Source organism: Pelophylax lessonae, assembly GCF_965119305.1.
Source record: "Pelophylax lessonae genome assembly, chromosome: 10".
In the NCBI taxonomy this organism is placed as follows: domain Eukaryota; kingdom Metazoa; phylum Chordata; class Amphibia; order Anura; family Ranidae; genus Pelophylax; species Pelophylax lessonae.
In genome coordinates this window covers 46,601,450-46,614,521 of record NC_138777.1, presented here as the reverse complement: position 1 = coordinate 46,614,521, position 13,072 = coordinate 46,601,450, and the positions used below count along the sequence as shown (strand labels likewise).

At 42.7% G+C, this 13,072-nt stretch overlaps 1 protein-coding gene across 2 annotated transcripts in view; it reads right to left on the bottom strand.

Annotated features, from left to right (window-relative positions):
• LRP4 (LDL receptor related protein 4) overlaps positions 1–13,072 on the bottom strand; it is a 181,305-nt gene that overhangs the window by 64,437 nt on the left and 103,796 nt on the right. For both annotated transcript variants that reach the window (XM_082271113.1, XM_082271114.1), the window contains 4 exons: positions 7,970–8,086; positions 6,072–6,200; positions 5,705–5,824; positions 3,170–3,295 (listed from right to left, as the gene is read on the bottom strand). In XM_082271113.1, coding sequence (XP_082127239.1) covers positions 3,170–3,295; positions 5,705–5,824; positions 6,072–6,200; positions 7,970–8,086 — 492 coding nt within the window. The remainder of the gene's footprint in view (positions 1–3,169; positions 3,296–5,704; positions 5,825–6,071; positions 6,201–7,969; positions 8,087–13,072) is intronic.

The window sequence follows — 13,072 nt, the reverse complement described above, 5'->3', positions numbered from 1 at the left end:
ACTGCACGAAAATCGGACGTGTTTTGACAGAGGACAAAAATTTTATAGCCTGCACACCAGAATTTTTTCGGCCGAAAAGTCGGAGTCGGTTGTCGGAAGCATCATACTAACAAGCCGAAAATCGGCAGATCGGTCGTCGGACGAAAATTCCCAGCCGAATTTCGACGCGTGTGTATGAGGCTTTACTTATGATTCACTAACACTGTCCATCTCAGTTGTTTCCCTATACTCCCCCATTGTCAGTATGATGGGCTTCATATATTCTACCCCTCTGTTTAACTGGATCCCTTACATTTTGTTTTCTTTTTAATTTAATAAAGTTTATTGAAAAGAAAAGTGTGCATAGAAGATATTCTCTCTTACATTCTTACTATACGCTGACCTTGAATACTTTCCTTCTGAGTAGAACCCAATCCCCGAGTTACAGTATGCCCTGGCCTTGTATATTCTCCTCCTACGCTGAAACGGGTCCTTTTCCATATTACAGAGTCTATACATTCCATTTCAGAGAACCCGATCCCATACATTCTCAGAATGACCTAACCAAGTATAGGCTCTTCAGTTTAACCCAATCCCTGACATTGTTGTATGGCCATCCCTTTGTATATTGTCCTCTTGGGTTAAACTCAATTGCTTTACATTCTTAATATGACCCGGTCCAGTACACTTATACACCTCGGTTTAAAGGAAACCGGTACGGAAAGATATGGGGGTTGACACTACTGGCCCCCTCCTGAAAATACTAGTTGCCTAGCAGTCATTTGATTTGAATTATTTGGTTTCAGCATTTTCTGAGTCACCGACTAAAACAAGTATGCAACCAGTGAAGTTAGAGCCAACTGATCGGCATACTTGTTTTGGATGAACAAGCAGTGATGCTAAAGAAGCAGCAAGACATTCAGGCACATTTTCTTGATAAACAACAAGAAAGTGGGACTCATTGCTGTGCTACAATACAACAGGCCACCTACGATGTCTGTACCACCTTACCAAAGAGAGCTGCTGCTCAAAGGCTGCAATCTGCCCATTTCCGATTAAGGTTTCAGCCAACGAAGCTCATCATAGCTGACCACAGGCAATGAACAAGCAAGGCACACTCCAATGACAGAAGCCTTCACAAATTATTATTATTCCTGGAGAATATCTTGGAAGAGTCTACCCAGGGCAAGCCTCACTAATCAGATCTCTGTTATTAAACCCTATTTGGCCGACACAAGTCAGAGTTAGGCTGGCAATAGACGATTCAAACCATGTATGGGCAGGCTGAATGTACCAAAGATGATTGATCGATCAGCTTGGGTACAACCAGCCTGTCGGACTTTACATGTGATTATTGCTAGCAGCTGTTATAGCCATTAGCAATAATCACAGTGTTCTCCAGGCGGGGGTGGCTTCTACTGCAATACCCCCCCCCCACCCCTGCCGAAAGAACACAATGACTGCGGGAGGGATTCCCCCATCAAGACCCATGGTTGCAGAAAAAAATAAATAACTTCTATATAGCGGGCCTTAGGCTTGATCCAGATATATTCTTATATGGTCCAGATATATTCTTATATGGTCTAGTCCTGGAACAATAAACTTTGCACAGCCCGATGTCATTGGAGCATGTACGACTAGTCTGTTCATTACATGTGGGGAGCACTGACCAGCTCTGTTGGCCGGCACCGGAAACCACAGAGATGAGCAGATTATGGGCTTTGAGTTACAGTTCCCTTTGGTAAGGTTATACAGACAGACAACGTAAGTGGTCTGTTGTATTATAGCATTAATTACAGTAATGTGTACCATCATGTGGTTATCCTGTGATTCAAACATATTTGAAAGGTGGAAAGATTGTAGGAAAAGAAAACATGAGGGGGTTAGTGGCATAGGGGTGGTTGAGAAGAAAAGAGGATGAGCTTTTGTAGTCAAAGAAGGCCACTGGATTAGTTCATAATAAACAAACTTAACCCCTTACTGCTAGCTCCCACCAGCCCTTTAAAGGGGTCTTTATGCCAGAGGATGGTAGGCGGGCTTTCCAATCATGTGATCCCTGTTATTTGCGGTCACAGTGGTCATGTGATCAGAAGCTGTACCATCAAGGATTGCGGTCAAAGCCAGGCTTTCCTGGACCCTAGATAGCCTAAGGGGGTTCTAATTTACCATGCTTTGGCAATTGCTTATTTTTGTGCAGGCAAGACAAATGTCATAAGAGCAAATTGGTATTTTGGGATACCCCCAGGTTTTAGGTGGAGAAACCCCCGCTGGGATTTTTGCAAATTGGGTTTTTAAGCAAAATATGAAGTAAGCAGAAGACCTTCTCCCATAGTTCTTGTACTTTTGGGCAAATCCATCAGGTCTACAAACAAAAACCGAGCTCAAAACAGCCGAAAAAGCATCTTGGGAAGCGATCAGAAATAATGTGGGTCACACAACTAGGCACCATCCAAATAGCACTTTATAGTTTGTTCCAACTGCATAAATGTTTCAGAAACCGGTTTTGGGTGCAATAAAAAATGCCAATAAGCATTTTCAGGATGTGTCGGTGGTGGCGTCCTACAGAGCTCTCTCACTACCAATTTCCTTTACCAGATTCTCCATATTCTCGGTAGGACTTGGCCTTGTACATTCTAAAGCCCCGTACACACGCACAGATTGTTGGCCGACCGATCGGCCGTCTTTTGTCCAGTGTTGTTTGTTGGTTGAAATGTGCTCTAGACTTGCACTGGACTTTTGTTCGCCAACAAAAACCAACTTCAGAAGTGATGTCATGTGATGGTTGACTTTCTGTGTGTTTTTTCTTCTCTGAGCATGCCCAGTCTTGCCGAAATTTGTACTGACTGAGGAACAATCGGCCGTTCTGTTGGCCAACAAAAATTTTATAGCATGCACACCAGATTTTTTTCGGCCGAAAATTCGCAGTTGGTTGTCGGAAGCATCATACTAACAAGCCTACAATCGGCCGATCGGACGTTGGCTGACAATTTACGGCCAACAATCTGTGCGTGTGTACGGGGCATTAGTTAAAACCGATCCCTGCCATTCTTAATATAACCTGGCCTTGTGCATTCTTTTCCACAGTACTGTATAACCTGATCCCTTACAATCTTGGTAGGACCTGACCTTGTGTACTCTTCTGTTACTTCATCATCTTTATATTTCCCCTACTCAGACATTTCCTACTCACCAGTCTTCTCACATCCCTTCTCGTCACTGTTATCAGAGCAATCGTCCTCTCCATCACACCTCCAGGAAAGGCGCACACAACGCCCTGTACCGCAGCGGAACTGGTCTGCTGTGCACACTGAAGTTGCTGTAGGGATACAACAGAAGACAATCTTCCATTAGATTATGAAGCCATAAAAACCCAGATCTCTGTTATGTAGCCCATTTATGATCTACTGGGTCCATTACTCATTTTACAGTAGATTCCTACTGTATTAAAGTGTATTGTATTTGTACTGTCTACCCTCAAGTTGTAAAGCGCTGCGTAAACTGTTGGCGCTATATAAATACTATATAATAATAATAATAATAATAATAATAATAATAATAACACTGGGCAGGATAGAAAGTGCCAAGAAATTCATACTAAAATTGGCTGAGGAAGGAAAGTGCAGGATTTTATTTCTACAGAAAGAGCAGGTGAAAAGTCGCCCAACGTGTATGTACAATGGGAGGGATTAAAAAATCTCTCAAGTCAATTGTTAAGAAAAGTAATCAATACCAGTATTATATGGCCAGATTTTGAGACATGAATAAAAAATATAAGAACAAAAAGTCATTAGCAACACTTTATTTTCCTTTAAAGCTGGCTATCTTTTTTGTTCAGCCTGCAGGATGAACAAAAAAATAAATAAATACATAAATAAAATGTTGCAGGCTCCTCCATCCACACTATACAGTGCAGATGGACGCATCTCATCCTACAGCTATTGTATTATGGTAGCCAGCACCAGTGGCTGTTAGGAGATCCAAAGAGTGTCTGCATCTGATTAAATGCAGCTGCTGTTTGGCTAACAATTTCAGCATCAAAGAACATCAGGTGAGAGGCAGCCAACCGCTCCACATTCTGGGGATTCATCAGGAACCATCTGAAAATCGAACAGTGAATGGCTAATTAAAGAGTAAAAGCAATGGTCAGCTCCCAGATGCTACATAATCATCAAATCCACTTGTAGGGACTGGGATGTCTATGGACATCAGTCAATAGAAAATGACCACACTCAGGATCTTAATGAAAGCATCGAAGTCTTTATTCCTCACCACAAGTAAAATGTAGACAGTACATGACAGGGACATGTAAAGGTTGACGCGTTTCACGATACTGAAGATCGCTTACTCATAACCACACAAGTGCGTCTATGGACACACTTGAAGCCAACGTACACAATGACCTTAGAAGAACAATCCTACCTAGAACTCCTATGTACAGTAAATGCTTTGTATTCTTGAAATATTTTTGGCAGGAAAAAATGGGTATTACATGCTTGCTATATCATTGTTCAGTGGCTGGATCATGCAAGCATAACCTAAATGCCATCTAATTTTTCTGGCTAGCTTTATGGTACCACCAATAAATTCTACTTATGGCTTTTCTCCAGTGGTGGCAGTTTTTGGGAATTTTCTGCTGTTAAAAACACACCACAATTACCACAACAATTAATCTGATAGGCACTCTAGTCGCTGCAAAAAAAAAAAAAAAGGTGAAGCAAGCACTTTAAGGGCCAGTTCACACTAGTTCGATGCCAGATATTGCATGTGATTCGCACCACATTGCTGTGCAGATCACATGCAATTTCTGTGCAATGCAAACTGTATGGCTGAAATTGCATCGCATTCACACTAAAATGGTGCAGGACCCTTTTTCTGGAATCGGATCCCATGGGTGTTCACACTTATGCGATCAGATTCCTGCACCATTTCACAGTTCCCATTGCGATCTGCAAACCATACTGGGGGGTGTCATTAACTTTACATTGACACCCCAGGGATTCACAGATCTCAGTGTGAACCACTGTGCTATTCAGGTGCTATGCAGGAACTGGCACTGAATTGCAGAGTTTCCCGCGTCCCACCAGTGTGTACCGGGACTAAACAGCTACGCTGACCAACCTTCCAACTTCCCAACCGGAAGGCAGTCAAATGTTTAAAAAAAAATGCTTGCAAGCACTTAAAAATGCAAAAACAGCAGGAAAGAAAGCATACATTTGGCACATTATTTTCTCTTTTTTTAGTAAAACTAGAAAAAAAAAAAAAAAGAAGATAGCTGACACAATTGGTGGCCTTTTAAACAAAATAAGTATTTACAAAAAATAAATTTGCATAGCTATTCAACCAGTAGAATGGCTATTACATTTGTTCTGTGTAAACAGGAGAAAATTAAATGTACTCAGGCTATTTCCTCTACAGGTTGAATAATAATCTATTAAAAATGGCTGGGGAAAACACCACACTATGGCCACTAGATGGAGCAGACTAGTATTTATTTCAGTTCATCTTCTGCTTCATCTAGTTCCGTTTTATCCCATTGCCACAGAACAAATGTACCAGCAGTTTCCCATTGGCACAGAACAAACATACCAGCAGTTTCATTGGACAAAGAGCTATACAATTTTTATTTTATTTTTTTTAAATACACCAACACTTTTGTAAAAAAGAGGCCCAGGCCCATGAAATTGGGTTTGCATTACTGTGGAGAAGTCTCCTGTATGGTACTCACTGCAGTTCCTTTCATCCGATTGGTCGTCACAGTCTGCATCTCCGTCACAGCGCCATCCAGAATTTATACACAGGCCGCTATTGCACATAAATTCCCCAGAACGACATGGCTGATGGGATGCTAAGACAGAAAATAACAAGGCTGATAGATGTTTGTTTGAGGTCATTAAGAAGAACTGCAAATAGGAAATGTGTTTGAGGAATAAAACACAGAGGAGAAAAGCTGGGCCCCAAGCGATAGAAGGCAGCGGTGGCAGCAGGTAACTGTTTGACTGAGGACCAGATCAGATAAGAGGTACAAAGATCCCGGAGGAAGCAGGAAAGAACTCCGATAACTGGAGGAGACAAAACTTATCAGTGGCACTTACAGCAATCGGATTCATCAGACCAGTCGCCGCAGTCATCGTCACCATCGCAGTGATAGATATCCAGGATGCAGCGGCCGTAGGCGCACTGAAACTCCTCCGCACTGCAGCTTGGGGCTGGAATGTCAGAAGCTAAAAGGAGAAACCAAACAACATTGAAAAACATTACTAGGAGCAGTCAGGTGCTGTAACTCACATCAGCCAATAAGAATTCAGCTTACACAAAGTGTAAGTCCACCCTAACTATAAAACCCCTGCATCTACAGACATCCATGATCTAACACTAACCTATCTAGCCCTGTAAAGAAGAAATCAGTATGCATACCTTTTTTGAAGCCAATCCGTTCTCCAGCGGCAGAAGCTTTGCAGAGGACACGGCCGACAACGGCTGTGAAATGAATGGCGAGTGACGTCACCCATAGACTTATTATGGGGCTTCCACTGTCTGCTGAGTCCTCTGCACCCGCCTCCAGAGCGAAGCCATGGCTGACAGCTCAGCGTGGGATCGGTTCGGATCGGCTTCAAAAAAGTAATGTATACCGATTTCTTCTTTAAAGGGCTAGATAGGCTAGGGTTAGATCATGGAAGTCTGTAGATGCAGGGATTTTAGTGTTATGGTGGACTTCTACTTTAAATCCAAACTCTTCCTACTCTTATCTGGTTGTACTTTGTGTATTTCTACCAGGTCTGTGCAGTAATCTAGGTAAATAAGTCCTTTGTGTGTACAGCTTTCCTATAAGGAGAAGAGGAGTGAAAGTGAAACTCTGGTCTCCACTGTAATGTTGCCAATGGTGATAACCCATTGCCAATGGTAGTGTTTATAACCTACCTGCACTCACAGATACTTTGGCAACCTTTAAAACAGCTCAGTACTATATTTCAAAAATCCAGTCCATGGTCAACACATTTATATAATTTAATAATAATAAATTTGAATAAATAACCACCCAGATATGCCAAGAAAATTCTCTATCAATGACATAGGTCAGGAGGTCTAGGCCTACCACAACTTTGGCTGTATTACGTCACTTGTAGACTTACCCAAATCAATGGAACATTCCCAACCCTTCTATCCTATGGTTATTTTTTTAAAGTAATTCTATTTATCCACATTATCTCTCCCTGGTCTACCATGGTCAAATAAAAATTCAATTCATTTCCTCCCACAACGCCATAGCCTCCGACTCCATTAAACGATGGAACAAAAGTAAAAAAAAAAAAAAAAAAAAAAAAAAAAAAAAAAAACACTTGTCACTCATCTCTGACCCCCCCCCCCCCCCACTAGGCGCTTCATTTCTGGGGGACCCAAGATTTAAAGTAGCCTATATATCCCCATGTTTATTCAGGTGATGGCTCAAAAATGATTACCAAAATATCAGATCTCTATAGTGAAAGAATATTTTCTTCCTTTAACTCTTTTACCATCCAAAAATATTCCCCTCACTGAAAAACAATTATGAACATATAAAACTCTTGTTTGAGACATACTATCCTAAACCTTCCAGGCCCCCTTCAACTATATTTGAACACAATTGTTTCATAAACCCAAAAGGTAAAGGTCTAAATTCAACTATCTATAGTGACTTAGCTCCTCTAATCCAGATGTAAACTTCCCTATATGCAGAAATGGGAATCGGAACTGAGTGTTCAAATATCGGTTTCCGATTGGGCATCCATGTGGGTAAACTTATAGAAATGCACCAAATCTCTAACAATAAGGGAAACTGCAGTTAAACTCTTTACTATGGTACAGCAGGCACATATCATGAATATAAAGTGTTGAGGTAACAAACGCTGTAATAGTATAATTATTAGTGATCACATCATTCATTCTCTACGGTTTCAGAATATCTCAGAAACTGGATTTCCATTTGACTTGTGGAATGTTTGGATTTACTTACGACAATTTTCTTCATCCGAACCATCCTTGCAATCTGTGTCCCCGTCACAAAACCAGTGTTCCGCAATACAGCTACCATCAGAGCACCCAAACTCCTTCTCTGAGCATTTCCTCATATCTATGGGGCGAGAGATAGAAATAATTCAGTCTTTGTGACATTATGACTTTCTAAACAGAGGCAAGCACAGAATCAAGTGCAACGGCAAATGGACAGAATTACAGCTCCCAACTTTAACTGTCTGCCTGAAGTTCTGCTTTAAATATAGCAATTTGTAGATCATCCATTAGAGGGCGCTCTGATGTGACCTGGTCGAACAGTACCCCCCCTGCCTAAAGGGCAACGTCACTTTTATGGGCAAAAAAAAAAAAAAAATTATATATATATATATATATATATATATCATATAAAATTGCTTCACAAGTCATATTGTAATGGATTGTTAATATTACCTTTCATTTTCCATCTGCCTGGCATTTATTAGAACCAATCAGCTGTATTTTCCTCCTGAATGTCATCTTCTCTTCCTCTCCCTCCCACCGGCATTCAGCCGCTGCAGGAGGAAAATACAAGTGAATGGTTCTTGTAAATGCCACCCCCCCCCCCCCCATCCAGCTTCCTGTTCCTTCTGCTGCCCCAGGCCACTGTGTGACCCCCCCACACACCACTGCCAGCTCCATTGCTCTCCTCTCCTGCTGTGGGGAAGTTTCAGGATGGGGAGTGGAGGAAGGGGGCGGTAAAAGTGTCATTCATCAGCCCCTTCATTTGGACACGGAGTGATCGTTACTAATCCCCCACCATGTTTATTCATTGAAGTAAATTAGGTTAGTGTACGTTAATAATGACTTTAGTGCATTTTAGTGAAAAAAATCTTGATAATTTCGGGGGGGGGGGGGGGGGTTGTAAGGTAGGTTGTAGGTTTTTTCCAACAGCCCTGGGCCCACTCAAACCGATTGCGCTCTGCGTTAAAAGTGTTAGTAAAAGTTAAATCTAACTATTCTTAAATACACTCCCTTCCCCTCCTCCTACTGATCCTACATACCCTGTATAAAAATAAATACAATGATGTGTACTTACCTTTTTTAATCTCTTCCAGTCAAATGATCCTGCATCTCTGGCTCCCCTGTATAAGGGAGACCTCAAAAACAGCAATATATTGCCAGAGCCGTGACATCACCCTCAGGCTCCTATGGCCCTTCCATTGCCGGTGCTCCCTCCTCTCCCCTGCAGCAGCCACTCTAACACAGGGAAGCTAGAGCTTCTTGATAACGCGACTGGACTAACAAAGTAAGTACATAAGTAAATCTTTTTTTACAGGCCATGTAGGATTGATAGAAGAAGGGGGGAGGGAATGTCTTTTTAAGAATGGTCTTCACCCTTTAAGGCAGCCCACTTTTTTTACATAGTTACATAGTTTGTGAGGTTGAAAAAAAGACTTCAGTCCATCCAGTTCAACCTATGATGTGTGTGTGTTTGCTGTTAACCATACATTGTATACCCCTGTATGTTGTGGTCTTTAAGGTGCCCATCTAATAGTTTTTTGAAACTATCGATGCTCCCTCCTGATACGACGGTTTGTGGAAGAGAATTCCACATCCTTACCGCTCTTACAGTGAAGAACCCCTTAAGTATTTTAAGGTTAAACCGTTTTTCCTCTAGTTTTATGAGTGGCCACGTGTCTTATTGTATTCCCTTTCCCTAAAATGTTTGTTCCTTATGCTAGGGTCCTCACCAGTACAGTATTTGTACATTGATATCATATCCCCCCTCAATCGTCTCTTCTCCAGAGAGAATAAGTTCATTTGATTTGTCTACCTAAAGAGTGCATGTAGCATTTTTCACACCATAGTCATGCGTTGTTGCATGCTGCATTAACCTACATCTCTTGGCAGGGTCTGTTGGGGTGCCATCCAAAATTATTGCAATTATATCGCACAAAACACACATTAAGGTGCAACAGAAGAAGCCCTAACATGCCCCCCACCCTATGGACTAGATCATTACAAATGATCAGTTTGATGCCGATTCCTACAATTTATTTTAATAGGTTGGCCAACTCCTAGACCTGCATTGTGGGAAGGAGCAATAGAATACAACCAGTTTAAACCAGGAAGCAGAACCTGCATATGTAATAAGCTGCCCCCATTGCACATAAATAGTTGCAAACTGGATTTAATTTTCCCCCCCTAACATATTGATAAGAATATTCCCTTTCCATTCATTCTCTACACCCAGCTGGGTAAATGAGACATAGCACTAAACCTAACAGATGCTAGGATTTTCTCCAATATGCAGAAATCTGCCTGGGGTTTCCCTTCTATTCAGTCATCCTTGAAGACAAAGTACAGAAACCGCAAAAAAAAACGGAAACCTTAACCGCCTTACGCGACCTTCTACTCTCCAGATCAAATATTTGGTCAGGCAGCCACTACTTCCTCCTGTACATTTCTGTAAATAAAACTATATAATACTAGCCGGGAATGCGGCCAAAGGTGACAAATTATTAATTTAGTCTATCTGCTCTCACTGAGAAACACAGCGGAAGAACAGAAGGAAATTTAGATCGGGTAGGAATGGGTAAAAAATGAAAAATCATACACAAAGCAATGCAGCAATAAAGCTCCACACTCTCCTCCTGCCCGGTTATTTCCAGGGACCCGAATTACTTCTCCATCAGAATACTTTACTGATATCTACTCCCCTAAGCACTCCCTGAAATATACTTCTGCAGGTCCATTTTATACTATTAGGAGTGATACATTTTTTGCATTTTGTTATGTTGTATGACTGGCTCTTCATCCTCCTGATCCTGTATACCTTTTAGATTATGCTCTGTCTTCTATTGGCAAGTAAGCTCTAATGGGGAGGACCCCCTATATGTTCTGTATTAAAGCTGAACCCAAGCCTATCTTCTTGCATAGTTGCACAGGCTCCTCTCCTGTAAATGTGCAGTCCGATTCCACTGCACACAGAGCTTCTCACAGTGTGCATTGAAAGTTGCATCAACTAAGATAGAGGGGCTGGACATGTATCATCTGGCTCTTTTCTCTCCAGCCTTTCTGTCCCTTACATACAGTATCTCGCAAAAGTGAGTACGCCCCTCACATTTTTGTAAATATTTTATTATATCTTTTTATGTGACAACACCAAAGAAATTACACTTTGCTACCAAGTAAAGTAGTGAGTGTACAGCTCGTATAAGGTCCCTTTCACACAGCTTCGTTCTGTCAACTGAGCCGTTCTGCTCAGCGGGGGATCGATCCGCCGATCCCCCGCTGAGCAGGCAGATGACGGCTTCCTCTCCACTGTGTGCCGAGACAGAGGTGTCAGATCCTCGCTCTCCTCTATGGGGGAATCGGAGGAGAATGGACCACCTGTCCATTTTCATCCGATCCGCCGGACAGATGGAAAAAAGGGTTTCCATCCGTCCGGATTTGACAGACAGGATCGGATGGCAGCGGACATGTATCCGCTGACATCCGCTGCCCCATAGAGATGCATGGGGCATCCGTTAAGATCCGCCTGAAAAACCGACAGGCGAATCTGAACAGTCCGCATGTGTGAAAGGGGCCCAACAGTGCAAATTTGCGGTCCCCTCAAAATAACTGCACACACAGCCATTGATGTCTAAACTGCTGGCAACAAAAGTGAGTACACCTCTAAGTGAAAATGTCCAAATTGGGCCCAAAGTGTCAATATTTTGTGTGCCCGCCATTATTTTCCAGCACTGCCTTAACCCTCTTGGGCATGGAGTTCACCAGAGCTTCACAGGTTGCCACTGGAGTCCTCGTCCACTCCTCCATGACGACATCAGAGCTGGTGGATGTTAGAGACCTTGTGCTCCTCCACCTTCCATTTGAGGATGCTCAACAGATGCTCAATAGGGTTTAGGTCTGGAGACATGCTTCGCCAGTCCATCACCTTTACCCTCAGCTTCTTTAGCAAGGCAGTGGTCGTCTTGGAGGGGTGTTTGGGGTCGTTATGTTGGAATACTGCCCTGCGGCCCAATCTCCGAAGGGAGGGGACCATGCTCTGCTTCAGTATGTCACAGTACATGTTGGCATTAATGGTTCCCTCAATGAACTGTAGCTCCCTGGTGTCGGCAGCACTCCTGCAGAACCAGACCATGACACTCCCACCAAGTAGGGAGTGTACAGCTTGTATAACAGTGACCACTGCCTTGTTAAATAAAAGGAGGGTAAAGGTGATGGACTGGCCAAGCATGTCTCAAAATGTCTGTGGGGCATCCTCAAAACGGAAGGTGGGGGAGTGCACCCAAAATGGGTGGTGGCCACACAAAATAAATGGATTTTTGTAAGATCTTACCGTAAAATCCTTTTCTCTTAAGCTCATTGACAGACGAGTCCTCCTTGATTAATATCAACTCGGGTTATACTGCCCTCTACAGGAGTAGGACTGGACAGGAAAGAAAACGTTCTGGCCACACCTTAGGGGCAGTCCCAGAGGGTATATCCTCTCCCTCTCTGCTACAGCAAATCAGGTATGTCACAAAGCAGTGTTTAGAGAATTTAACCCAACCCAACTCAAAAACAGAGGGGCGGGTACTACGTCTGTCAATGAGCTTAAGAGAAAAGGATTTTACGGTAAGATCTTACAAAAATCCCATTTTTCTCTGTCGCTCATTGACAGACGTAGTCCTCCTTGATTAATATCAACTCGGGACGTCCCAAAGCAGTGCCACAAATGAGGGGTGGGATAAAAAATCTAAATCCAATCTAGAAGGCCCAACCGGTGCCAACTAGAAGTCTTAAAGGCTCATCAAATCAAAAGGTGAGACTCAACTGAAATTCCAACGGAAAAAAAACCCTCAAGGTAGACCACCGGTCTCCTCAAATTGCGGCCTGCAAAACCTTACGGCCAAAAGAGGCATCCGACGATGCCATCGCATCAACTTTATAAAATTTTGTAAAGGTATGCACCGACGACCAGGTAGCCGCCTTGCAAACCTGGACCACCGACGCCTGATGCCGGTAGGCCCATTAAGTACTGAGCGCTCGAGTGGAGTGCGCCTTAACAGGGAACGGAGGATTCCGACCCTTAATAGAATAAGCCTGTACCACAGTCTGTCTAATCCATTTGGCAATA